The sequence below is a fragment of the Hemitrygon akajei genome, chromosome 7 (assembly GCF_048418815.1).
Source record: "Hemitrygon akajei chromosome 7, sHemAka1.3, whole genome shotgun sequence".
In the NCBI taxonomy this organism is placed as follows: domain Eukaryota; kingdom Metazoa; phylum Chordata; class Chondrichthyes; order Myliobatiformes; family Dasyatidae; genus Hemitrygon; species Hemitrygon akajei.
Genome location: NC_133130.1, coordinates 122,117,138 through 122,144,059, shown reverse-complemented (window position 1 = coordinate 122,144,059; position 26,922 = coordinate 122,117,138). Strand labels below are relative to the sequence as shown.

At 45.8% G+C, this 26,922-nt stretch overlaps 1 protein-coding gene across 1 annotated transcript in view; it reads right to left on the bottom strand.

Moving 5' to 3' along the window:
• Positions 1-6,592: 6,592 nt before the first annotated feature.
• Positions 6,593-26,922, bottom strand: part of snap29 (synaptosome associated protein 29) — a 53,842-nt gene continuing 33,512 nt past the window's right edge. Inside the window, exons 3-5 of the mRNA XM_073051868.1 lie at positions 23,214-23,299; positions 9,158-9,253; positions 6,593-7,267 (exon numbers count right to left, since the gene is read on the bottom strand). Coding sequence (XP_072907969.1) covers positions 7,110-7,267; positions 9,158-9,253; positions 23,214-23,299 — 340 coding nt within the window. The 3' untranslated portion in view covers positions 6,593-7,109. The remainder of the gene's footprint in view (positions 7,268-9,157; positions 9,254-23,213; positions 23,300-26,922) is intronic.

Sequence of the window (26,922 nt, the reverse complement as noted above, 5' to 3'; positions counted from 1 at the left end):
TCATTTTCACATCTCGAATATGTTAAAAGTGGGGTTCTGCAGGGATCAGCTTTGGGGCTGCTGCTGTTTTTAGCTTACATTAATGATTTGGTTAAGCACATAACAATTCAACTATTAAAGTTTGCTAATGTCACAAAATTAGGAGAACAGTCTGAAAACGTTCAGGCAGCAGAATCAATACAGTTAAATCTAAACAAAATCCTGATATGGGCAGATAAATGGCAGATTAAATTTAATGTAAGTAAATATAAAGTATTACAAGGCAAACACGAGGAAATCCACAGATGCTGGAAATTCAAGTAACACACACAAAATGCTGGTGGAACACAGCACGCCAGGCAGCACGATCCCTGACCACAATTCCCCTCTCCCTTCTCCTTTCCTCCTTTCCCTGACCCTGATTCCCCTCTCCCTTCTCCTTTCCCCGACCACGATTCCCCTCTCCATTCTCTTTTCCCCGACCACGATTCCCCTCTCCCTTCCCCTCTCCCCGACCACGATTCCCCTCTCCCTTCCCCTCTCCCTGACCACGATTCCCCTCTCCCTTCTCCTTTCCTCCTTTCCCTGACCCCGATTCCCCTCTCCCTTCTCCTTTCCCCGACCACGATTCCCCTCTCCGTTCTCTTTTCCCCGACCACGATTCCCCTCTCCCTTCCCCTCTCCCCGACCACGATTCCCCGCTCCCTTCTCCCTTCCCAACCATGATTCCCCTCTCCCTCCTCCTTTCCCCAACCATGATTCCCCTCTCCCTGACCATGATTCCCCTCTCCCTTCCCAACCACGATTCCCCGCTCCCTTCCCCTTTCCCCGACCACGATTCCTCGCTCCCTTCTCCTTTCCAAACCACGATTCCACTCTCCCTTTTCCCTCCCCAACCACGATTTCCCTCTCCCTTCCCTTTTCCCCGACCATGATTCCCCTCTCCCTGACCACGATTCCCTTCTCCCTTCTCCTTTCCCTGACCCCGATTCCCCTCTCCCTTCTCCTTTCCCCGACCACGATTCCCCTCTCCGTTCTCTTTTCCCCGACCACGATTCCCCTCTCCCTTCCCCTCTCCCCGACCACGATTCCCCGCTCCCTTCTCCCTTCCCAACCACGATTCCCCTCTCCCTTTTCCCTGCCCAACCACGATTTCCCTCTCCCTTCCCTTTTTCCCGACCATGATTCCCCTCTCCCTGACCACGATTCCCTTCTCCCTTCTCCTTTCCCCGACCACGATTCCCCTCTCCCTCCTCCTTTCCCCAAACATGATTTCCCTCTCCCTTCCCCTTTCCCTGACAATGATTCCCCTCTCCCCAACCACGATTCCCCTCTCTGCGACCACGATTCCCCTCTCCGTGACCACGATTCCCCTCACCTTTCCCCTTACCCAACCACGAATTTCCTCTCCCTTCCCCTTTCCCCGACCATGATTCCCCTCTCCGCGACCACGATTCCCCTCAACCTTCCCCTTTCCCCAACCACGATTCCCCTCTCCCTTCTCCTTTCCCCGACCACGATTCCCCTCTCCCTTCTCATTTCCCCGACCACGATTCCCCTCTCCCTTCTCCTTTCCCCAACCACAATTCCCCTCTCCCTTCTCTTGTCCCCAACCACAATAGTGACCATAGCAGAATCAGGTTTATTATCACTTACATAAGTCATAAAATTTGTTTTTTTTTGTGGCAGTACAGTGCAATACATAAAATTACAAGTGTACTGTGCAAAAGCCTCAGGTACCTGGCTAAGGTGTTTGCACAGTACCGTATGCTGTGAAATGTGTTGTTCTGCAGGAGCAGTACACTGCAATACATATAAATTGCAGTGAGACACACATTATATATATGTAAGTAAATTGTTACCCCTCTCTGCGACTTGTGGCATGTTGGGTAGCAACATCGCCGTTTCTGAGGACAAGTTGCTAGCTCGACACTCAACCCAGCTCAGATGGAAAGCGTACGAGGAGCTGGCCAGATTTGAACCCAGGACCACTTGCCTCAAAGTCTGGTGCAGATGCCACTACACCACCTGCTGGCTGATATAATTAAATTAGTGTAAAATGAGAGCAAAACACTGTACATTGGCTTGCTCATTTGAAAATCTGACAGCAGAGGGGCAGATGCTGCTCCTGAAACATGGAATGTGTATCTTCAAGCTCCTGTACTTCCTCCCTGACGGTAACAGAACAAGATGCTGAGAAATTCAAACATTCAACAAAATTATGTGATTCACACACTGGACTATCCAAAGATAGATAATGTTTTAAGGTTTTATTTCAAAGATACAAAGTTGGAAAACAGGGAAAGGCAGTTGAAAATGGCTCAAGGTATAAATATTTCAATCCATTAATAAATGAACAGATTACATTAGGCTGTATCTTTTGTTCTGGGTATTTATGTTGATAAAATCAGTACTATAAAAGCTGATCGGAGACCCATAGCTTATGTGGCAAACTGCATCGACAAGGGGCACACTGTTCAAAGAGTTTCTCACCTTTCATCTTTATTACATGCAAGGCACTCGGTTGGTTTGGAGATTGCTGTCCCATCTAAACATGTTTCAAAGCATCATGTCTGGTTTTGCTGTGTACAATTATCCTTCTAACCCAGAACTTCCCAGACTTTTTTTAATGCAATGGACTCCTAGCAATAACCGAGGGGTCTGTAGCCCCTGGTCTCAGCAATGTTCAACTGCATTACCATGCAAAGTAAAGGTACACCAGGGTTATCCTTGTGCCCTTCTGAAGCAGGAGCAGGTTCTCAAAACACTTGTATTGTACTGCTCATAGACTTGGGCTGAGAGAGAGCAAGCTGTACTACCAATCTACAAGCAGAGTAATCACAGTTGGAAATCTTCACTCAATTCCTATCAAAAGATGACCATAAAATCATTTTGCTCATTACACAATCAGTGGCCACTTTACCAGGAACCTCCTGTACCTAATAAAGTGGCCACTGAGTGTATGTTCGTGGTTTTCTGCTGCTGTAGCCCATCCACTTCAAGGTTCGATGTGTTGTGTGTTCAGAGATGCTCTTCTGCATGTGGCTATTTGAGTTACTGTTGCCTTCCTGTCAGCTTAAACCAGCCTGTCCATTCTCCTCTGACCTCTCTCATTAACAAGGCACTTTTGCCCACCAAAGCGCCATTCATTAGATGTTTTTTTTTTGCTTTTTTGCACAATTCTCTGTAAACTCTAGAGACTGTTGTGTGTGAAAATCCAGCAGTTTCTGAGATACTCAAACCACCCTGTCAGGCACCAACGATCAGTCAGATCACCCTTCTTTCCCATTCTGATGTTTGGGCTGAATGACAACTGAACCTCTTGACCATGTCTGCATGCTTTTATGCATTGAGTTGCTGCCACGATTAGCTGATTAGAAAGTTGCATTTACCAGGTATAGCTAATAAAGTGGCCACTGAATATATATTGCAGAACTGCAGAGCAAGACCAGCATGATATTAGTGTACATTAAGTATTTTAGCTGTTTATTTGGAGGTGATTTGCAAAATGCATCTTGATTAATATACTTTTACAACAAAAGGAGGAAAGTACCCAAAGTTTTCATACAAGAAAATCTGCAGCTGCTGGAAATCCCAAGCACACACAAGATGCTCAGCGGGCCAGGCAGTGTCTACGGAAAGAGCAAACCATTGATGTTCTTGACAGACCTTTCGTCAGAACGGGAAAGGAAGGAAGTGTGGGAGGGGAGGGAAGAAGTGCAAGGTGGCAGGTGAAAGGTGAAATTGGGAGGGGGTGAAGTAAAGAGCTGTAAAGTTGATTAGTGAAAGAGATAAAGGGCTGGAGAAGAGGGTGCTGATAGGAGAGGACTGACTGCCATGGAAGAAAGGGAAGAGGGAGGAGCACCAGAGGGAGGTGATGGGCAGGTGAGAGAGGGAAATGGGAATGGGGAATAGGAACTTGAAGAAGGTGGGAGGAAACCCAGATGGAATATAAGGTGTTGCTCCTCCAATCTGAGTGTCGCCTCATTGCAAAAGTTATCAGATGGATTGCCCGCACTTGGTATTTAGAAGCAACTCAACACAAGTGTTTAATAAAATCAGCAGCTTTTCAGAAAAAAAATCAGCCTTCTTGAAGTTAAAAGCTACTTTAAAATGCAAGAAGAAATTAAACAAGTGCATTAAAGTGAAACTAATCTGGTGCTTTTGTGAATTCATTGGTGGTATTTGCAGAATTTACAAGGGGCTTGGAAGCTCTCAGTTCTATACAGTTCCACAAGGATGTGGAAACTGATCTTGCATTAAGAAATTATTTTGGATGAAGCTGATATGCGAAACATATTGATCTGTAAGCCACCATTAGCCATAGAAAACTCAAAATAAGAACACACTAGATATCTTATTTGTTGATTTTGATTCAATGGTCAACAAGGCTCGGTCCATCTGCAGAATACCACTCACACAGATATGAACATAGATTAACAGATGGGTGTATATCATATAGACAGCTACGATGCAACATCCGCTGTTGACCCCAACCGGTGGAGTGCCTCATAGAGGGATATGTTCTCCCTGAAGTTTAAAATCAGGCAGTTCAGCAGAGACCCACAGTCTAAAGGCATGAAGGTATGAAGCCTTGCAAAATCCAGTGGGTTAATCTGAGACCAGCACAGTGACCAGAGCCGAGACTGACCTCGCTCGAGCTCAATGTTTGGTGTTTAAACTTCAATGGCCCCAGGTCAGTTTATCTGCTCACAACCTCCCCCATACTGTGGGAGTTCGCTATGCACAGATAGCACCTGCTGCTGCCACGGTTGGCAGCTCATCTTGGAGAAGGAAATTTCTGATCTCAAACCAGCACTGTCTTACTGCTACACCCACTCATGGGGAAGGCTTCGGGAGTAAACCCTGACGGAAAAATCCAGAACTGGCACCCCTACGCAGAGTGCAAGACTGACTGGCAACTCAGACACTGTGTCAGTGTCTGCAGTTCCTTTGGGTTCATCAGATGTGTGGGGGGTGGGGCTGCTACCTAGGCAACAGCTTGCTCTCTGCCCCCAGGTTTGCATATCTAGACAGCTAGGACTCAACATCCATGGTCGACCCTGACCAACAGATGCCTACTACAAGATGTGTAAGGGCCTATTGTATCCTCCACACTAGCAGTTAGTTCCAGTGAGGTTGCCACAACAGATTGTGGGGGTTGCCGAGAATGGCAATGAGCTCTTCAGGGTTCATAGGTGGCATCTATTTCAATGCTTAGGGCATCATCAAAAGAAAACCATGCTTCTAAAGATCCTCATATCAAAGAAATGCAAGCCAAAGGTCCCATGAAGGGGTAGCCAATCAGGACCGGGGGGGGGGGGGGGGGGGGGGGGCTGCTATATAAACACAAGCCTTCCCCAAGTGAAACACCAACAACTGAACACTGAGGATATCACCGTGACTGGTGATGAAGTGTCTGCAAGCTTGAACTCCACAACATCAAATGCCTCAACAAGAACTATTGATATCCTTTGCTTTGACATTTCCCAACCCTGAGGGCTTGTGCGTAATGGTCAGATGTAGTGGATCCGTACGTTTCGTTATAAAAAAGAGAAAAATAACAGGCTGTGGAATCAAGAATACAAATTTGATTCTGGACCAATTGCTTCACTTGTTATTTCCATATCCTTTGTGTAAAGCCAATGGTGTGTATTGTTACTAACAGGTATAGAACGAGGCACTAAAATTCCGTTATTCCTGAAGAGAACTGATGCTTTAACAAACTTATCACAGAAACAGCCAAGTGGTTACAGCATTGCACACCATGAACAGGCCAGAAAGTGCCTCACTATCCATCCTGATGCATGGCTTTGTTCAACAGTCGATGAGTGCTTAACCTTCCATGGCTGTAAAAATGGTTTAAGGGTCAGAGGCAAGAAACAGCAGCAAAATGCGGTGCCTTTGCAGTTAGCAGTTAGTGTGATTACAACTTGGGGCATCGGAGTTTAATTTCAACGTCATCTATAAGGAGTCTGTATGTGCTCCTGTGGAATGGGCAAGTTTCCTCCAGGTGCTTCGGTTTCCTCCCACAGTCCAATGACATACCGGGTTAGTAGGTTAATTGGTCATTTCAAACTTCCCCACGATTAGACTGTGGTTAAATCGGGGGGGGACTGCTAGGGCGGAACAGTTCGAAGGGGCAGAAGGGCCTGTTCCTCAACCAACAGGAATAGCTCCGATATTAAATGCACTCTGTTCAATAATAAAACTTGGGAAGAGGGGCCAGGTTTCATCTTCATTTAAAACTGTATTACATTCCGTGATCAAGTACTTAGAATCACAGTAATCCTGCTCACAGACACTCCTTTTGACATTATCTTAACTTTTGGAAAGGCAGTGTCCTGGAAATTTGCCGGGTACTTCGTCAACAGAATGCTTCCCTGGCAAAAGGGAATGCTGATTGTACTGCTGGGGAACAAATGATCAAATTAACAGCTTCTAATGGGTCTGCTCTGAGAAGCTCATCTCCCCACCCCCAGGGTGTCAATGCATCTCCCTCGTGAACAGCGGTGTTAAGTGCTGCAGATTCTGGGGGATAGGGAGCTTAATATTCAAAGCACACCTTTAAAGATATTTCTGATACAAAGACTTTCCTTTTACTATGGGTGACTGGTGTTAACTGTTGCAAATTTATTGACGCTGGCGATATCAATCACCATAAAATTACGTACAGCTGTACAAATCAAGTCAGATCACAGACAGCAAATGAAGGGAACAGACAGAATGTAATATTGCAAAGCCCATCAAATGGTTAATCAATTTTAGAGAACTGTTCAGAACTGTGGACAGTTTTCAAGTGAGGGTTTTTGGCTCCTGTCAGTGATAAGAACATCAATGTAAGTTTGTTTAAATCACAGCTCCACTCTTCCTTGCAAATTGACAGATTGATTTGAAAACGATTACACTATATGTAGCATTACCAGTTCTATCTTTAAAGAGTCAGTAAATCTGAATGCAGACAGAATACCAATTCAATCCATTCTCCAAAACTTAGAAGCCGGTTTCACTAAGGACCGATTCTGAGATTCTGTGTACGTAGCATCTGAGTATAAAAACTGCCACTTTCTTCGTTCAGTGGCTGTTGAGGCACACGCCATTGACTAGAGACTAAATTGTTATGTTTTTCTTTAAAGTCTGCGTATTTGTTGATTAGTTGCTCCAATCTTGGACTCAACACGATCCGTCTTGGTGGTCAGGCGGTCAATAATCTCGTCTTGGTCATCAATTTCTGTTTGTAGGCCAATTGCCAGACCCTTCAGTCGCCCCAAGCCAGAAGATATCACATCTGTGATTAGAAGGAAAAGGAGGAAAATTCATTCATATTTCTGTAAAAAAAAAACAGCAGAAAGGGGAATATCTAGCTCCCCACCCTCTGCCCCCATCCCTAGAAGGAAAATAACTAAGGGAACATACTTCTCAAAATAAAACTAATACAAACTTAAGTGTACGGTGCAAGTCTAGATCTGACATGGAGAGGGTCAGCAACTTTAAATTCCCGAGTGTTACTACTTCCTGGACCCAGCACGTAAGTGCAATTGTGAAGAAAGCACAGTAGCGCCACTACTTCCTCAGGAGTCTGTGGAGAGCCAGCATGACATCTAAAACTTTGACACATTCTACAGTTGTGTAGTGGTGAGTATATTGACTGACTGCATCATAACTGGTATGGAAACACCAATTCCCTTGAACAGAAAATCCTTCAAAAGGTAGTGGATTTGGCCCAGAAAGCCTTCCCAAACACTGAGCACATCTACATGAAATGCTGTCGTAGGAAAGCAGCATCCATCAGCAGAGATCCCCACCTCCCAGGATATGCTCTCTTCTCTCTGCTGCTATCAAGTAGAAGATACAAGATCCTCAGGACTCTCACCACCAAGTTCAAGAACAGTTACAATCATCATGCTCTTGAACAAAAGGGGTTAATTACACTCACTTGCCCATCCATTGAGATGTTCCCACAACCAAAAATCTCACTTTAAGGACTCTTTATCATGTTATTTCAGGTTCTCATTATTATTGCTATTTATTCATATTTCCATTTGCAGTTTGTTGCTTTCTGCACTATGGTTGATCTTTCATTGATCCTGTTGAGTTACTATTCTATAGATTTGCTGAGTATGCCCACAGGAAAATGCAACTCAGAGTTGGATATGGTGACATACACGTACTTTGAGAATAAAATTTGCTTTGCCTTTTGAAGTAGCAAGCTGGAAAACCTTAAGCCAAATTTATTTTTGCGTAATTTTGTTCTGCCATTCATATTCACACCCTTCCACCACATGCCCCTTCTCCTCCATATGAAAGGTACAAAGGTTCATTTATCAAAGTATGAATGCGGTATACAACACTGAGATTTGTCTTCTCCAGATAGCCACAGAACAAAGAGACACCATGAAAGTCATTCAAGAGAAAATCATCAATCCTCCCCCCATAAAAAACGAAACAAAAACTCGCAAACTCCAAACCCCTCCCTCACATTAAACACCAGATCACTGTACACAGAAACAGCAACCAACTCCAAACCCCTCCCTCACACACAACACTAACAGATCACTGCACACAGAAACAGCAACAAACTCCAAACCCCTCCCTCACACACAACACTAACAGATCACTGCACACAGAAACAGCAACAAACTCCAAACCCCTCCCTCACACACAACACTAACAGATCACTGCACACAGAAACAGCAACAAACTCCAAACCCCTCCCTCACACACAACACTAACAGATCACTGCACACAGAAACAGCAACAAACTCCAAACCCCTCCCTCACACACAACACTAACAGATCACTGCACACAGAAACAGCAACAAACTCCAAACCCCTCCCTCACACACAACACTAACAGATCACTGCACACAGAAACAGCAACAAACTCCAAACCCCTCCCTCACACACAACACTAACAGATCACTGCACACAGAAACAGCAACAAACTCCAAACCCCTCCCTCACACACAACACTAACAGATCACTGTACACAGAAACAGCAACAAACTCCAAACCCCTCCCTCACACACAACACTAACAGATCACTGCACACAGAAACAGCAACAAGAGCATCAAATCCCAAACCCGCCAATCGGCAACAAGAAAGAATGGACACGAATGCTGTACAAAATCAAACAGAACTGAAGGTGTACTAACATAGTACCTCTCAACATCTTACCTAGATTGTTATCCATCTCTTCATGACAAGCACGTAGGTAGCTGTTTTTAGGATAATTGTTATTCTCTGCTGCAGAACTACTGGGAGTCCCGAAACCTAAATGAGAGAGACAAAGGAAAAGGAAATTACACTCAAGAATCAAACCGACGCTGGTCTCACTTCCAGAATACCAACATTTTATTTTTGGTTTGGTTGTGCAGCTCCCCCTGCAGGCAAGAAAATAAACTGGCTCCGAAGCTGAAAAGGACCACTGCCAGTTTCACTTCAGACAGTATACACACTTTAATCTCAGAAACATTTGCCCCTGGCTGCTCAGAGTTAATGCCAGACACAGTGACAACCTTAAATTCAAAATCAAAGTGTGAGGACCACCCACCACATATACCACAATCTCGTTTACCCACAGCCGTCAGGAAGGTGTACAGGAGCATCAGAATGAGGACTGCCAGACTAAGCAACAGCTTCTTCCCTCTGGCTGAGAGACTTCTCCTGCAAGCACAAGACTCTGTTGGACATTGACAATGTAAGATGCCACAGGCCTGTTTCCCTTATTTGGTGGTGTGACAGGTGGCGTGGAAGCTGCATAGCCTCGATTGTGGCAAGGATTAGGCCTCAAGCTGTGGGCTTGCCTGCTGCTGCAGTCCGGGAGAGACGCTGGAGGTGGTGGCCTCTCCCATTGGTGCTGCCTTCCGTTTTAGTTGGTGGAATGACAGTGGGACTTGCAGAGGCTGCAAACTGCTGATTAATTTATGGGACATAAATTAATCTCAGGGTCTTGAACTAAAGCAGTTTTTTTCCCAATGTGACTATGTTTTTTGCTCACTGTTTTGCACCTTGGTCCCAGAGGATCACGGTTTCATTCAGATGTATCAATGTATGGTTGAATGACAATTAAACTGAATTTGATTTTGATAATGAATACCCTGTCACCACAAGGGTCTCATCACCAGGACAGAGCTGTTTAATGTACTGTTTACCTGTGCTGTGCACTACATGCAATTTTTGAATTTTATTACCTTTTTCCCTGGTAATATTTTGTTTTATATGCTGTGTGTGTGTCCGGGGGGGGGGGGGGGGGGGGGGGGTAGCTCCTCTGGTGAAGGGCTTTTTGTGTCCATTCCGGGACAACTCACTCACCTTTGGTCCCCACCGGACACTCAGCTCTCACCTGTGGCATCAAATAGCTGTTTGCCTGTGACAGTGGCCACATAGACAGGCTAACCACTACACTACCGTGTGATGGGAATTGAACCCGGGTCACTGGTACTGTAAAGCGTTGTGCTGACCACTACACTACCGTGTGATGGGAATCGAACCCGGGTCACTGGTACTGTAAAGCGTTGTGTTAACCACTACACTACCGTGTGATGGGAATTGAACCCGGGTCACTGGTACTGTAAAGTGTTGTGCTAACCACTACACTACCGTGTGATGGGAATCGAACCCGGGTCACTGGTACTGTAAAGCGTTGTGCTAACCACTACACTACCGTGTGATGGGAATTGAACCCGGGTCACTGGTACTGTAAAGCGTTGTGCTAACCATTACACTACTGAGCCGCCCTGTGGTGACATACATGTACTTTGAACTTGATTTTTCATATTTTCTGATTGAATGGAGTGCATTCAGTATTTTAGCGATATTTTGGTTCAGTTTTGTGACTCTGGCCCCTAGTCATGAAATGTTGAGGGTAGCATAATGGGAATTTGATTGACTGTTGAAGTGACTCAGACCCTGACTAACTGGTATGAAAAGAGAAAAAGCATGACCAATAAGGCAAGTGACTGGATTCCAAATCAGAAAATTCCACTGACTAGACACAAGTGAACATAAATGTTTTCCATGTAATGGATAATGAGGGCTATTCAAATTGAAGGACTCCTGGAAACAATCAAAGGCATGTAATAGCGCAATCTGCAGCTGATGCATATTTTCATTTAAAGTACATTGATTTCGAAATCTGCTACTCATGGGCAACGGGCACATCTTTGGACTACTATAACCTTTGTGTTGAGCATGCTGTAGTTTATTATATAGGGTGGACATTAAGACCAGAAGATATAGGAGCAGAATTAGGCCATTTGGCCCATTAAGTCTGCTCTATTTCATCATGGCTGACCCATTTTCCTCTCAGCCAGCCCCAATCTCCTGCCTTCTCCCCATATCCCTTCATACCCTGACTAATCAAGAATCTAGAGCAATACACACAATGTGCGGAAGGTGCTCAGCAGGTCAGGCAACATCTATGGATGGGAATAAGCAGGTGACATTTTAGGCTGAGACCTTCATCAGAACTCTAATTAAGAACCTATCAAACTCTGCCTTGAATATACCAAATGATTTGGCCACAGTTGTCTGTGGCAACAAATTTCACAGATTCACCACTTTCTGGCTAAAGAAATTCTTTGTCATCTCCATTCTAAAAGGACCTCCCTCTAGTCTGAGGCTGTGTCCTCTAGTCTAAAGGCTCCCCCACCATAGGAAAGATCCTGTTGAGGCCTTTCAATATTTGATAGGTTTCAATGAGGTTCTCGTCCTCATTGAAGTGTGAGAAATAGGCACGGCAACAGGTGGTTACTTCTTTTCACGGTTGTATTAGGACTCAGCTTGTGATCAGTTACTGTGAAAATGCTGCAGCAATTATCTGGTTTAATTACCCACAACAAGAGCAAACACTTAACCGCCACCCATGGGCAAGATTTCATTTGCAATATTAAATTCCAAAAGGCAGGCTGCACTCAGTGCACACCACCAGCAACTTACAAATGAAGGCGCTGATTACAGCTGGGATATGACCCTGTGCACCAGCATCTTTTTGGGATTCTACTTCCAAACTGCTGGTCTTCCTGCAAGCCAAGCAATCATGCAGGCAATAACCTGCTCTGAGGAGAATTTCATCAGCAGCAGCCAATTACTCTTCTGCATGCTTATAACCAGTCCAGTCTCTAATATGTAAACTTGGTGTTTTAAATCAACTTTAGTAGTTTTTAAACAGACCACTCTGGATATTACAATCCTTTGCAAAATTCTTAGACACACACACACTCGCCTAAAATGTTTGTATTTGGCAACGTGGAGTGGACAGCGAGTTAGTAAATCTGGTGGGAGAAAAGGATGTTGGGAATGGCGAGGGTGGAGCATCCTGGGAGGGATATGGGACAGGTGGCAGAGGAGTGCCAGGGGTGGGAGGGGTGGTGCGAGTGCAGACACACCCAGCCCTGAGAAAACAGGCAAGGTTATTTGATTCCAAACAATTGATTTATTGACTACAGAATGTCTCTCTGGTGTTTCCCGCTTTCTCCCCTCTTCCCCACCATGATTCCCCTCTCCCTGTCCCCTTCCCACTCTCAGTCCAGAATAGAGACCTATCAGGTTTATCATCACTCACATATTCATGAATTCGTTTGTGGTAGCAGTACAGTGCAATACATAAAATTACTACAGCAAAACCCTTAGGCACTCTAGCACAAGACTTGCACAACACTATGTATCCGTATATTGCACAGTGAACACACCACACTCTTCAAATACAGTGGTTTTATTAATTTGAACTGTTCTGTGCTCAAACTGACCAATGGCACCACCTAGGGGTGAAAAGTGCAGAGTTCTTTTTCCTTACAAAGTCAGCACAAGGGGTTTATAGTTTGGTAAACCAGGACGTCTGCCTGTAGACAGCAAAGCTAAAAGGTTGTCCAAATCAAGGAATTCATGGAATGGTGATTAAGGTTACATGGAACATTCAGAAATGTGATGACTGAGGGGAAGAAGCTATTTGTAAATGGCTGGAATAAGATAGCAGTAGTAAGAAAAGCACACATCCTGGACAAAGGGGATCCTTAACGATTGCTGCCGTCCTTTTGTGGCATCACCTTTTGGAGATGTTCTCGATGCTGGGGATGCTAGTGCCCATGATGGAGCTGGCTGAGTTTGCAACCCTCTGCAGCTTTTCCTGATCCTCTGCAGTGGCCCCTCCATCACCAGACGGTGAGGCAACCAGTTGGAACAGGGGTTCCCAACCTTTTTAATGCCATGGACCATTACCATGAAGCAAGGGTCTGTGGACCCCAGGTCAGAAAGCCCTGCTGTAGAATATTATATAACAGCTCTGGTCTTTGGTCCACGATGTTGTGCCAGACTTTAACCTACTGTGAGATCAATCTCGCCCTTCCCTCCTATGGAACAATCTACTTTTCTATCATTCCTAAATGCCTCTAATGTACCTGCCTCTACCACCACCCCTGGCAGCATGTTCCAGGTAGGTGTAATGGTTAGTGTGTCGTTTACAGTGGCAGTGTTCATTCCTGCTGCCACCTGTAAGGATTCACTTGCCCCGTGACTGTGTGGGTTTCCTCCGGGTGCTCTGGATTCCTCCCACGGTCCTAAGAAGGTTACTTGGCCACATGGGCGATGTGGGCTGTTTGCTTGCTGCATCTCAGTGAACACAAACACATTCAATCATGTCTGCTACAGGGAAGTCCTTGCAGAGTTATACAAGACACAAAACAATTTTAGCAGTATGTTAATGATCGTAACATGTTAGAACCTAGAGATGGCGTTTAAAAGGCAAGGAAAGGAAATGAATCCCGTAAGTCAAAGCTGCTACATTGCAATCCTCTCTCCAACCTGATCTGAGTGGATGCCAAGGCAATTCTGGATAGGCAGTTTCTAAAAAGCAAGGACATTTATTGTTGGCCACAAAACCAAGAGCAATCGTGGTTCCTGCCCATTAATGGTTTTCAGTTTATTAAACGTTGTGTGGCGGATGCATTTCAGGGAAGCTACTCAAACACAAATCAAGAAATATGACCATGCTAAGGGAATGTCTGGACGTATCAGGTTGACTCATCTAGTCATTCTGGACATTCTGTGGAAATGTACATACATCTTAATCCTTTAAAAGAAAAAATACATTCTAAAAACTGATAACATTTAAGCTTTTAAATAGAACCATTTAAAATGGATCCTGTTACCAATCCACTAGGTGCCTTTGCCAAGGTTTCCATGGTCAATAAATATGGAACAGACAAAAAAAGTCACAAGCTAAATGCAGAAAACATGCAAAATACTGGAGGAAAGTCAGGTCAGGCAGTACCTATGGAGAGGAATAAACAGTTGAAGCTTCTGGATGAAACTCTTCATATTTCTTACTTACTTTCTGCCTGTTACGCCACTGGCATTTAGGGCAGCAATGAGTGTTCAGGGTTTCCTTCATTGTGTCAGTAGCTTCCTCTCGGATTTCATTACTGCCAGCCACACAAGCCCAGGGAGGAGACTCGGGAATACTGTCGCACTCAGATGCCGAAGGATTCCTCATGGCTGTTTCCGTCAATTTTGTTTGACCAGTTAGGGTTGTTGGCCCTGAGCTGAACCCCTGAACCTGGGGGACCAGTGGACCACTCTTAGTCTGGCCTCTACCCTTTGACCAGTTTGGCATGGGTGACCCTACCAAAGCATAAAGCCCTGACTGCAGCCAACGCTAATAGCTCTCTGGGTCATTGAGGCACAGAAGCCTCCAAGCCCTACGACAAGGTTGTGGTCTCCTTGGAGGAGTCTCTTCATCAGGAGTAGATAAACTCTAGTTAAAAATTATCACTGCCACTGTTGTCTCCAAGGAACTTGTACATTCTCCCCATTTTCCTCCAGGTGCTCGGGTTTCCTCCCACAGACCAAAGATGTACCAGTTGGTAGGTTAATTGGTCATTGTAAATTGATTAGGCTATTATTAAATCAATGGTTGTTTGAGGCTGTTTAGCAAGATAAGAGCCCATGGAATTACAGGGAAGTTACTAGCATGTGCAGGGTTCTGTAATGTTAACTGTTAACTGCTAATAATGAAATGGCTTCTCTGTAATGTTAACTGATGAGGTAATGTTTTTCGTAGCTGAAACGTTTGGGTTATAGTTATAGATAACGGGGAACTAACCAATGGATGTCATGTTATTCTATCTGTATGTGTGGGAACCTGGGTGAGTGTGGGAATTCGGCAAGGAGAGGCGAAGAGGAAGGACATGCGGGAAGTGCCCTGGTAGACCACTGTGGTTGGTCCCAGTCCGAGGGTCGAGGGGTTCGGAGGAGATCAAGAAGACTCTGTCCCTTGAGCTCCAACGATTGTGCACAAACTGATTAACTCTGATAAGTGTGGTGCTGTTTTCTTTTATATTTGTTTCCCTACTAACCACATAGTCGCAGTAAGATTTATAGAGCGTAATCATTTAATAGTACATTGTGTACTGTCTGATATTTTACATTGTGGGTTTGTACCGGGGTGCATTACACACCATCTACACAAACGTGAGACAGGGTTTGGTGGTTTTCGCTAGATGAACGTGAGGTGATAGCTCATCCGGTGACTGAATTCTGTGGATGCTGTGTGACCACTCTGTGTAAAGTACAGCTGTGATGGCAGTGATGGTGGGCTGCAGGGGTGCCAGTGAGCAATGTGTGCGTGTTGAGGAGGGTGGAGACAAGGGTATCGGATGAAGTGTTACTTCAAGGTTTCAGTACGGTTAAAGCTATTGGCAAAGTGGAAACTGTATCGTGGAACTTTGATTTTGAGACAGGTACAGACGTAGTGTTAGTACAGACAAGTGAGGACATAGAAGGGGTGGAGTTACCAGAGGAGATTAGTGTCGCAGGGGAGGCAGAACCTTAGCGTCTGCAAACCGTCGGGGAGGGAGGGGCTGGAGATCGGCCAGCTGAGTCGCCAGCGGATGAGGGAGGGGATCTTAGGGAATGGATTCTCTCGGTACTGAGGGATGAAGGCAAGGAGTGGTTAGATTTGGAAAATTTGGTTAGTTCCTGTCCCCCAGCAAAAGGCGAGAGTTCCGAGTTGGCATCTGCCATTACCTCCCTGGCGAGAAAGGCAGAGGGACCCCACCAGAGGATAAGAATTTTCTCGGGGATAACACCCACCCCTGAGGGTGAAGAGGATTATGAGACATGGGTAGAGCACACTTCGCAGTTGGTAAGTGAGTGGCAGTGCTCGGATGAGGAAAAGTGACAGGGATTGGTTGAAAGTTTGCGGGGAGTGGTGGCTGGGGTAGTGCGATGTGTGAAGGATAACCAGCCTTTGAACTATCTAGAGGCCTTGGAAAGTGCTTTTGGGTTGACTGGGAGCTCCTCGGGGAGTTTCAAAACATGCATCAGGAGAAGGGTGAGAAGTTCTCCTCGTACCCTACTCGGCTACGGAGACGGCTTAATAGGCTGCGGCACCAGGTGGGTCACTTGGGCTGAACCAGTGGATTAGTTAAGGATGGATCAGGTAGTTAGGGGCACCCAGGTTGAGGACAAGATTGCTTGGAGTCTCCAGTAGTCCTATAAAACACATCCTACTCTGACATTCGTTCAGCTGATCAGAGATGTAAGGGGGATGAGAACGCATTGAGGCCGTGGGAGGACTCTGTCAGTAGGGTGAAATCCTCAGGTGTAGCACCTGGTGGGGAAGTGAGCGGAACGGCTCCACCCATTAATTGATAAAGGAGGTAGTGACCAAGCTGAGAACTGAGGCAGGGCCTCCCCATGGGACAGGCAGTGCAGAGGGCTGTGAGCGGCGGGAGGTCTGCGAGAAGAGAGGGGGCCGGTAGCGTGTGCTATAACTATGGGGAAGAGAGCCACTCCCAGCAGGAATGTGAGCGGCAGGGAGCCCCTCGGAGGGTGAGTCCCTAGGCATCCAGCAGGGAGAGGTGACGGAAAACTTAAGAGGAGACCCACTGAGGGAACGGCCTTGTGTCTCTGGGGGAACACATTCCCAGCAATGTACCAAGGAACACCCCCCCCCCCCCCCCCCCCACCGAAAGCAAAAGACACGATTCCGGAAGAATTAGTGGGACCCCAATCCAGCGTGTTGCTACGGATAGAGTGAATCTATGCTAAAGCCATACTCTACACCAGGTCGCAGGTCACGTTACAATACCGTTTGTTTTACAACCAGTATTTAAAGCATTTGCCCTTGTCCCCATTCAGTGTGCTGGAGATTTGGGGCATCAGTGCTGGTGATTATCCATATGATGGGTAAGTGTCAGTGAGACTGGAGTTTTCAGAAGCCGAGGTGGGAGTGTCTGAAGTTTTGGGGACGTTAGTGCTGGTTTGTCCGGACCCGGTTGCTTCAATTCTGGTGGGGACCAACACCCTTTTGGTGCAGAGGCTCATGGGGGCCTGTAAGGAGAGGGCGGGTGAGAACTTGTTGAGGACCCTGGCTATGCACCCAGTGTTTTGAGCTGCTTTTGAGGAAGTGCAGAGCTGCCTGGGCCAGAGACTGAATTTAAACGAGGGACTGTGTGGTGCACCCAGTCGAAGCCTAAGGTAATAAAGCCCAGGGAAGTAGTGAGATGGATGGGAACCCTTAGATTTCCCGGAGTTCCCGATGGCGAGGCCCTTTTAGTGGGAGACCTTGAGGGGGAATCGCGATTTCCGGCTGGGGTGCTTGGTGGTTGTCCGGAACACTACGAAGAGAAAAATCACCTATAAGAGAAGGATGTTTCTGGCGCATTTATTCCCAGTGACGGTAATGTCTAAGCACCCCCCCGCCCCCCGTGAGGCCCGCTGGGGGGGGGGGGGGGGAACTATTGGAAAACAGAGGAAACTTGACTGCTGAGGACTTTAACTTTGGGGACTCTCCTATGCCGCTGGACTGGAAGCAAAGGCTGGTGGAGATGATGTTGAAGCAGGAAGATGTTTTTACCCTTGGTGAGTCTGATGTGGGTTGTTCCAAGAGCACTCGCCACACCGTCTGGGTGACTGAGGACACCCTGTTTAGAGAGAGGTCGCGGCGACTGGCCCCTGCAGATACGGAGGCCGTGTTGGCAGCACTTGTTTAAATTGAAGGAAGCTGGGATCATCTCTGAATCCCGAAGCCCTTATACGTCCCCAATAGTAGTGACCCGGAAGAAGAACGGAAAGGTATGCATGTGTGTGGACTATAAGACCTGAACTGGCTCACTGCCCCTGACCAGTATACCGTCCCGAGGGTTGAAGATGCGCTGGCCTGTCTGAGTGGGGCGAAGTTGTTTTAGTGTGCTGGACTTGAGTGGATATTACCAGATCCCGATGAGCGAGGCCGACAAAGAGAAGATGGCATTTATACACCCTCTGGGATTTTTCCAGTCCAAAAAGATGCCCCAGGCCACCACCAGAGGGTCTTGGAGAAGATGGTGGGGGATATGAATTTGTTTGAAGTGTGGATTTGGATGACTTGATAATATTTTGATACACCTTGTAAGAACACGAAGTGAGGCTATGGAAGCTGCTAAGCCGACTGAAGGAGGAAGGGTTAAAACTCTCCCCGGACAAGTGTCAGTTCTGCATGTTAGCTATGTTTGTTAGCTATGTTGGGCACATAGTCTCATGGGATGGGGTAGCTACGAACCGGCTAAGATAGAAGTGGTGACCACTTGGCTGAGGCCCCAGACTGTGAGCGCTCTGCGCTCGTTCTTCGGGTTCTGTGGTTATTATCAGAGGATATTATAAGGGAGCTGGAACCTACTCTGAGTTCAGGAAATACCATGGAAGAACAGTGGACCTATATCAGCTCTGTGTTCTATGAGGCAGCAGCCCAATCTATCGGCCATAAGAGCAGGAACCACCAAGACTGGTTTGACGATAACTCAGACACCATCCACAACTTGCTTAAGGACATGCACAAAGCACACTGCGCAACTTTAGATAACCTTTCATCCACCAGCATCAGGCAGCATTGGCAGGCAGCTCGGAGGAAAGGGCAAAAGGCAATACGGGCCGGGCCATACAAAATGAGTGGTGGACTAAAGAGGCACTTGAAATCCAGTCCTTTGCCGATGATAATAACATGCATAATTTTTACAATGCTGTCAAAACCATCTACGGCCCAATAAATCGATGCGTTACTCCCCTGAAAACAGCAGATGGTCTAACACTTCTGAAGAATCAGAATACCATTCTGCTGAGGTGGGCTGAGCATTTTAACACCCTGCTTAATCAGGATTCTGATGCAGACCCCACCATCCTGGACAAACTGCCTGAACTTCCTCCTATCCAAGACCTCAGTCTACCACCAGCCTTCCAGGAGGTTCTATCAGCATCCATTCCCTTAAGAACAAGTTCCCTGGCACTGACAATATCCCTGCTGAGTTACTGAAGATCGGAGGGTACATGTGTATGCGCACCCTCTACCAGTACATCACCAAGGCCTGGACTGATGAGAACATCCCACAGAAATGGAGAAATGCAAATATCGTTGTCATTTATAAGAACAAGGGTGACAAGGCCATCTGTGGCAATAGTAGGGGCATATCACTCCTTTCTGTTGCTGGAAAAGTCCTGGCTAAGGTGATGCTTCAGAGGCTCATCAGCAGCATCACCGAGTCAATGCTGCCTGAATCACAGTGTGGATTTAGGAAGAAGAGGAGCATGATCGACATGATCTTCACAACCCGGCAGCTTCAACTGAGGCCATGATCACCCAGCGTCAACTGCAGTGGCTGGGGCACGTGATAAAGATGCCCCCGTGTCGGCTACCCCGCAGAGTGTTATACAGCCAGCTACATCATGGTTGACACTCAGCTGGAGGGCCGAAGACGCGCTATAAGGATCAGATGAAGAATGCTTTAAGGAACTGCAAGATCAGACCCGAGGACCTGGATGATGTTGCTGCTGACCATAACACTTGGCGACAGCTGTGTACGGATGGGGTTTGTATTCTGGAGATGGAAAGAACAACCAGAAGACAGCAGAAGAGAACCAGGAGAAATGCAGCCATGGTTGCCATCACTACCACCACCACCACATATACATGCCCCACCTGCAATAGAGCTTGTGGGTCCAGGATAGGACTGAATAGTCATCAAAGATCTCATCGTTAAAGGAGTGGACGTCGTCATCAGATTTCGATGGACAACCGAAGAACAACGGAGAGTCAAAACTGCCCAATGCATCACCGGCATCAACCTACCCACCATCAAGAACATATATACAGAAGGACCACCAGACACAAAAACAGTTAGTTTCCCCAAGCGGTAAGGCTGATCAACACTTCCACCCACTAGCCCACCCCTCCACGACCCCTGCCACTACTACTTTATCATTTCCTGTCAGTCACCTTATGTACAGACACTCCTGTGCCTAGTGTCACTTTATGGATATACAATTAATGTATATAAGCTATTTTATGTATTTTTAATTTGTTTTTTATTATTGTGCTTTTTGTGCTGCATCAGATCGGAAGTAACAATTACTTTGTTCCTGTGTACTGAAAATGACATTGAAGAATCTGGAATATCTTACAAGAGGTGCATTCGAGAGTCTGATAACCATAAGATATAGCAGCAGAATTAAGCCATCTGGCCCATTGAATCTGCACCGCCATTTCATCATAGCTGATCCACTTTCCCACTCAGCCCTAATCTCCTGCCTCCTCCAGGTATCCCTTCATGCTCTGACTAATTAAAAATCTATCAAGCTCTGCCTTAATTATGCCCAATGCCTTGGCCTCTACAGCGACCTGTGACAAAGAATTCCAGATTCACCATTCTCTGGCTAAAGAAATTCCTCATCTCCGTTCAAATGGATGCTCCTCTATTCTGAGGCTGTGTCCTCTGGTCCTCGACTCCCCCACCATAGGAAACAAAGTACAAGCTTCAAATTTCTTTTCCCTCCAATGGCTGTGTGTGCTCTCAACTAGCTCACAGCAATGCTTTCTTAACATCCTTTAATTTACAGATTGTGCACAAAATTTATTTTGTAGTACTAAATAAAACACAGCTCAGGAGAAAGACTACATGTGTAAAACAAATTTTGAGGCAATAATAGGAACCCTGAGGAAGAAACATCAAGACACTCACTAATTTCTACAGATGTACTGTGCAGAGCATTCTAACTGGCTGCATCACTATTTAGTATGGTGGTGGCTATCGAAATAAGCTGCAGAGTTGTAAACTCAGTCATTTCCATCATGGGCACTGGACTCCATAGTATCCAAGACATCTTCAAGGAGCAGTGCCTCGAAAAGGTGACATCCATCATTAAGGTGACACACATCCCTCAGGACATGCCCTGTTCTCATTGCTACCCTCAGGGAGGAGGTACAGAAGCCTGAAAGCAATTCAGGAACAGTTTCCTTCCCTCTGCCCTCCGACTTCTGAACAGAGAATAATCACAACAAAGACATGACAAATATTTAGTTAGGAGGAGAGACAACATTGTTATCAAATTTAGTTCTTCCAGTAGAGATTTACAGAAGAGATCTAAGGTCGTCAAATATGGCAAACATTTAGCCTGCGATTAAGCTGAGATTCCCTGGGGCCTGATCTGTTTGCACAAGGTGGGTCAAGGTGACTAAGATACATTGAGAAACACTACTGGTGAATTACTGTCCACTCTATTCCAAGGGAATGAAATGGCTGATGTGTCTTAAAAACCATTTTAGATTATTACTTTATTTTATTTAGAGATAAAGTGCAGACTCGGCCCCACCAGAGCAATGAGCCGTAACACTCAGCAACTCGTTTAACCCGATTAATGGTGCCCGTGATTAGCAGGGACAAAGAAACTGTTTGGAACCACTGGATCTGTTCCCAGGATAAGGCTTTCTTTTTGAGGACAGAGATGTTGTCCTCCTTCAAAGAAAGGAGTTGCCCTCCCTCCACCATTGATGCTGCCCTCAGTTACATCTGCTCCATTTCCTGGATATCCATGCTCAATGCTGCCTTAGCAAATTTCACGTCACATGCTGGTGATAATAAATCTGATTCTGACCGGGGTAGAGTTCCTCTTGTCCTCATCTAGCAATTCATGAGTCTCTGCATCCAACATATCATTCTTTGCAACTTTCAACATCCTTAATGAAATCCTACCACCTAACACACATTTACCCACCCCCCCAACTTGCTGCAGGAATTGCTCCTTCAGTGACTACCTTGTCCATTCATCACTCCCACTAATCTCCCTCCAGGCACTTATCCCTGCAGTCAGCTACACCTGTCCATACCTGTTCCCTCACATTGATTCGGGGCCCCAAACAGCCTTTCCAGGTGAGGCAACACTTCACGTGCAAATCTGCTGGGGTCATCTATTGTGTCTGGTGATGTGGTCTTCTCTTCATTGGTGAGACTGGTCAAAAATTGGCTTTGTCGAGCACCTTTGCTCCATCTGCTAAAAGCGTACTTTACTGGTGACTAACTGTTTTAATTCCTACCCCCATTCCCATTCCAACAAGTTGGTCCATAGACTCTTCTTTTGCCAAGATGAAGTCACTCACAGGGTGGGGGAGCAACACGTCATATTCCATCTAGGTAGCCTCCAACCTAATAGCATGAACATTGATTTCTCCTTCTGGTAATTTTTGTGCTCCCCCTTCCTCCTCTTGCATTCTCCACTCTGGCCTTTTAACTCTTCTCACCTGCCTATTAAACCCCCTGGTGCCCCTCATCCTTCCCCTTCTCCTATCCTATCAGGCTCATCCCTCTCCGGCCCTTTACCTTTCCCATCCACCTGGTTTCACCTACCACCTCCAGCTAACCTCCAGCCCCTGCCCCCTTCCCAAAGGAAGATGCTAAATAGGAGCAGGAGTCGGCCATCCAGCCCTCGAGCCTGCTTCCACCTGGCTTCACCTACCACCTACCAGCTAACCTCCAGCCCCTGCCCACTTCTCAAAGGAAGATGCTAAATAGGAGCAGGAGTCGGCCATCCAGCCCTCGAGCCTGCTTCCACCTGGCTTCACCTACCACCTCCCAGCTAACCTCCAGCCCCTGCCCCCTTCCCAAAGGAAGAAGCTAAATAGGAGCAGGAGTCGGCCATCCAGCCCTCGAGCCTGCTTTGCACACCTGGCGATGGACTCATCTCTCACTTCTTTCCAGACCTGATGAAGGGTTTTGGCTCGAAAGGTTGACTCTTTACACTTTTCCATTGATGCTGCCTGACCTGCTGAGTGTGTTGTTCTGAATTTCCAGCAACTACAGAATCTCTTATGTTCTAAATAAATTGAGCAGTTTATGCTGCTACAATAGGTAGTTATTTTGATTACAACCCTGTGAAACACCAGACAATGAAGAGGTCCTTAGATCAGAGTATTTATGCATGGACTTACCCGATGTGTCCAGTTTCCTTAAATTCGGATGATTTGCTTGGTAATTCTCCTCCTGCTGTCTGCATTTATCCAAATTTTCTTGCAATCTGCCACAAAATTAAAAAAAAAACTTTCAATATCTAATTAAAGGACAGATTGCATTCACTGGTAGATTTCACCCAATACCCAAAGGATCTAGGACCAGAGGGCACCACCTCAGAATGGAGGGAACATCCCTTTAGAAAGGAGATGAGGAGGAATTTATTAGCCAGAGGGTGGTGAATCTGTGGAATTCTTTGTCACAGGCGGCTGTGGAGGCCAAGTAATTGGTTATATTACTTGGAGAGGTTGATAGGTAAGGGCATCAAAGGTTACATGGAGGCCTTTGACAAAGTTCCACATGGAAGGTTAGTTAAGAAGGTTCAGTCGTTAGGTATTAATGCTGGAGTAATAAAATGGATTCAACAGTGGCTAGATGGGAGATGCCAGAGAGTAGTGGTGGATAATTGTTTATCGGGATGGAGGCCGGTGACTAGCGGGGTGCCTCAGGGATCTGTTTTGGGCCCAATGTTGTTTGTAATATACATAAATGATCTGGATGATGGGGTGGTAAATTGGATTAGTAAGTATGCTGATGATATTAAGGTAGGAGGTGTTGTGGATAATGAGGTGGGTTTTCAAAGCTTGCAGGGAGATTTATGCCGGTTAGAAGAATGGGCTGAACGTTGGCAGATGGAGTTTAATGCTGAGAAGTGTGAGGTTCTACATTTTGGCAGGAATAATCCAAATAGAACATACAGGGTAAATGGTAGGGCATTGAGGAATGCAGTGGAACAGAGAGATCTAGGAATAACAGTGCATAGTTCCCTGAAGGTGGAGTCTCATGTAGATAGGGTGGTGAAGAAGGCTTTTGGAACGCTGGCCTTTATAAATCAGAGCATTGAGTACAGAAGTTGGGATGTAATGTTAAAATTGTACAAGGCATTGGTAAGGCCAAATTTGGAATATTGTGTACAGTTCTGGTCACCGAATTATAGGAAAGATATCAATAAATTAGAGAGAGTGCAGAGACGATTTACTAGGATGTTACCAGGGTTTCAGCACTTAAGTTACAGAGAAAGGTTGAACAAGTTAGGTCTCTATTCATTGGAGCGTAGAAGGTTGAGGGGGGATTTGATCGAGGTATTTAAAATGTTGAGAGGGATAGATAGAGTTGACGTGAATAGGCTGTTTCCATTGAGAGTAGGGGAGATTCAAACGAGAGGACATGATTTGAGAGTTAGGGGGCAAAAGTTTAAGGGAAACACGAGGGGGTATTTCTTTACTCAGAGAGTGATAGCTGTGTGGAATGAGCTTCCTGTAGAAGTAGTAGAGGCCAGATCAGTTGTGTCATTTAAGGTAAAATTGGATAGGTATATGGATAGGAAAGGAGTGGAGGGTTATGGGCTGAGTGCGGGTAGGTGGGACTAGGTGAGATTAAGAGTTCGGCACGGACTAGGAGGGCCGGAATGGCCTGTTTCCGTGCTGTGATTGTTATATGGTTATATGGTTATAAAGCAGGAGATCAGGGCTGAGAGAGAAAATGAATCAGCCACGATGAAATGGCAGAGTCGATGAACCAGATGTAAATTAGCCAGGATCAAATGGTGGAGCAGACTCTATGCTTTTCTGTTGTATTGGGAAAACAATTCAGAACAAAGTATTACATTGCGTTCATTCTGTGTTGTATGATCATGTCTTTCCATGACCAGGATTGTGTATGGCAGAAGTGGTTTGCCATTGTCTTCATCTGGACAGTGTTTTCACAACCCCAGCCATTATCAATTGTATGCCTGATGTCAATGGTCGCATAACCAGACTTGTGAAAACCAGCTGCTTCTACGACCATCCAGCACCTGCTCCCATGGCTTCACATGACCCTGATCGGGGGGGTGAGAGTTATAAAGCAGGTATTGCACCTTTCCCGAGGGTGACCTGCAGGCTAACGGAGGGAAGGAGCAACTTACATCTTCTTTTAGAGATGCATCTCTACCCCGCCACCTCCTCAATGCAGGCAAAGATCAAAACTGCACATTGATTAAGGCATCCTTATCACAGGAGGATAGTTTACTACCAGCAGAGTTAGAAAATACTCCATTTACATTTTAGGAACACTTTAGGAAGTTTCTTTCCCATCACCATCAAATTTCTGAACACTCTATGAACTCATAAATTCTACCTCACTAGTTTGCTCACTTTTTGCACTATAATTTCCTATATAGTAAATTTTTATGTATTGCATTGTACTGTGACAAAACAAATTTCATAACTTATGTCAGTGATAATAAACCTGTTGCTGACTTAGCTCCCCAGTTAAATTCATTTCATTTAGGTTCAATTTAATATTTGCAAAAATATACAATATATAACCTTAATTTCTTCTTCACAGACATGCATGAAATAAGAAACCCCATTGAATGAATGATAGAACATTGAAGCCCCCAAACTCCCTCCCTTCACAGAAGCAGCAGCTAAAGCAGCAACCCCCACCTCCCCCCAACTGTGCCAGCACAAGCACTGACCTCCCCACTATGCAAACAACAGAAGCTCCCAAAGAGACCCTAACTACAGTCCGTAATCCAGCATTTTGGCATCTCAGGCGGACTCCCTCTCTCCAGTGAGGGAAAAAGAAAACGCTCCTGCGACAAGAAGAATGGAGGCCAGTAGCTTGCTGTTCTGATGTTACAATCTTCTATAGCACTTCTCCAAGCCCCCGACTCAGGGATCAACAGGTTCTCACTCACCATCGAAAAGAGAGACAGGCATCACTCGAATACAGGGTCCTCATTCTGACAGGAGCTGCAATTAGCAAGTACACTACCCGCTGTCTCAGTGCTTCAGTCACCCACGATGCTTCAGTCGGCAAGGAATCAGGTCGCCCATGTGGCCGCTCCCCGGCCATTCTTGGAGATAGCAAAGCGCTAGGCCACACAGCCAGTCTGAAGACCTACCGCCTGTGAAGAGCCGTAGTTTGGACTGCAATTCAGACTCACAATTGTTGATACAGATCAATTTACCACAGATCCCAAGCACTCATTACTGCAATGTCCAACCAGTTACCAGCTGCCAACCTCAGACCAGTTTATTCCCACTTTGTACAACAATTCAAGTCCACAACAGTATGTTAACTTCGGCTGCATGTGCTTTCATTTTGTTGATTCATCGCTCCATTGTGAATGCTGCTTATATGATGCACTGTGGCTGTGTTTCTGTGGAGAGCGAAGGGCATGGTGAAGCAGAGAAAGAGTGAATGTCATCCACTGCAGCCAAGGAAGACCCCAGTTTGTGACGGTTCTTCATACCACTGGACCCAGACATCCGAGGTAGAAAGAGTGGAACTGACCCAGTGCCACAACTTTTCCCCTTTAAAAACCCTCCTGCACAGGTTTCCCAGCATCGTGAGGCACGATGGACAACCAGTAGTGTAGATACATGCACTTGCGCATCTGAGAAACTTCATTTTGATTCTGTATGAGCCTTATTTACTCTAATTACACATATTCAGACACGATTTTCCTTTCATGATCCCATGCTGACTGCTCAGCTTTGTTATTCTTTCCAACACGTTATTAGATCTTTCATTAACCTTTCCAATATTTTCACTACTAGTGACACTAGGTAGTGGTTAGCAGTTTTACAGTATCAGCGACCCGGGTTCAATTCCCATCACATGATAGTGTAGAGATTAGCA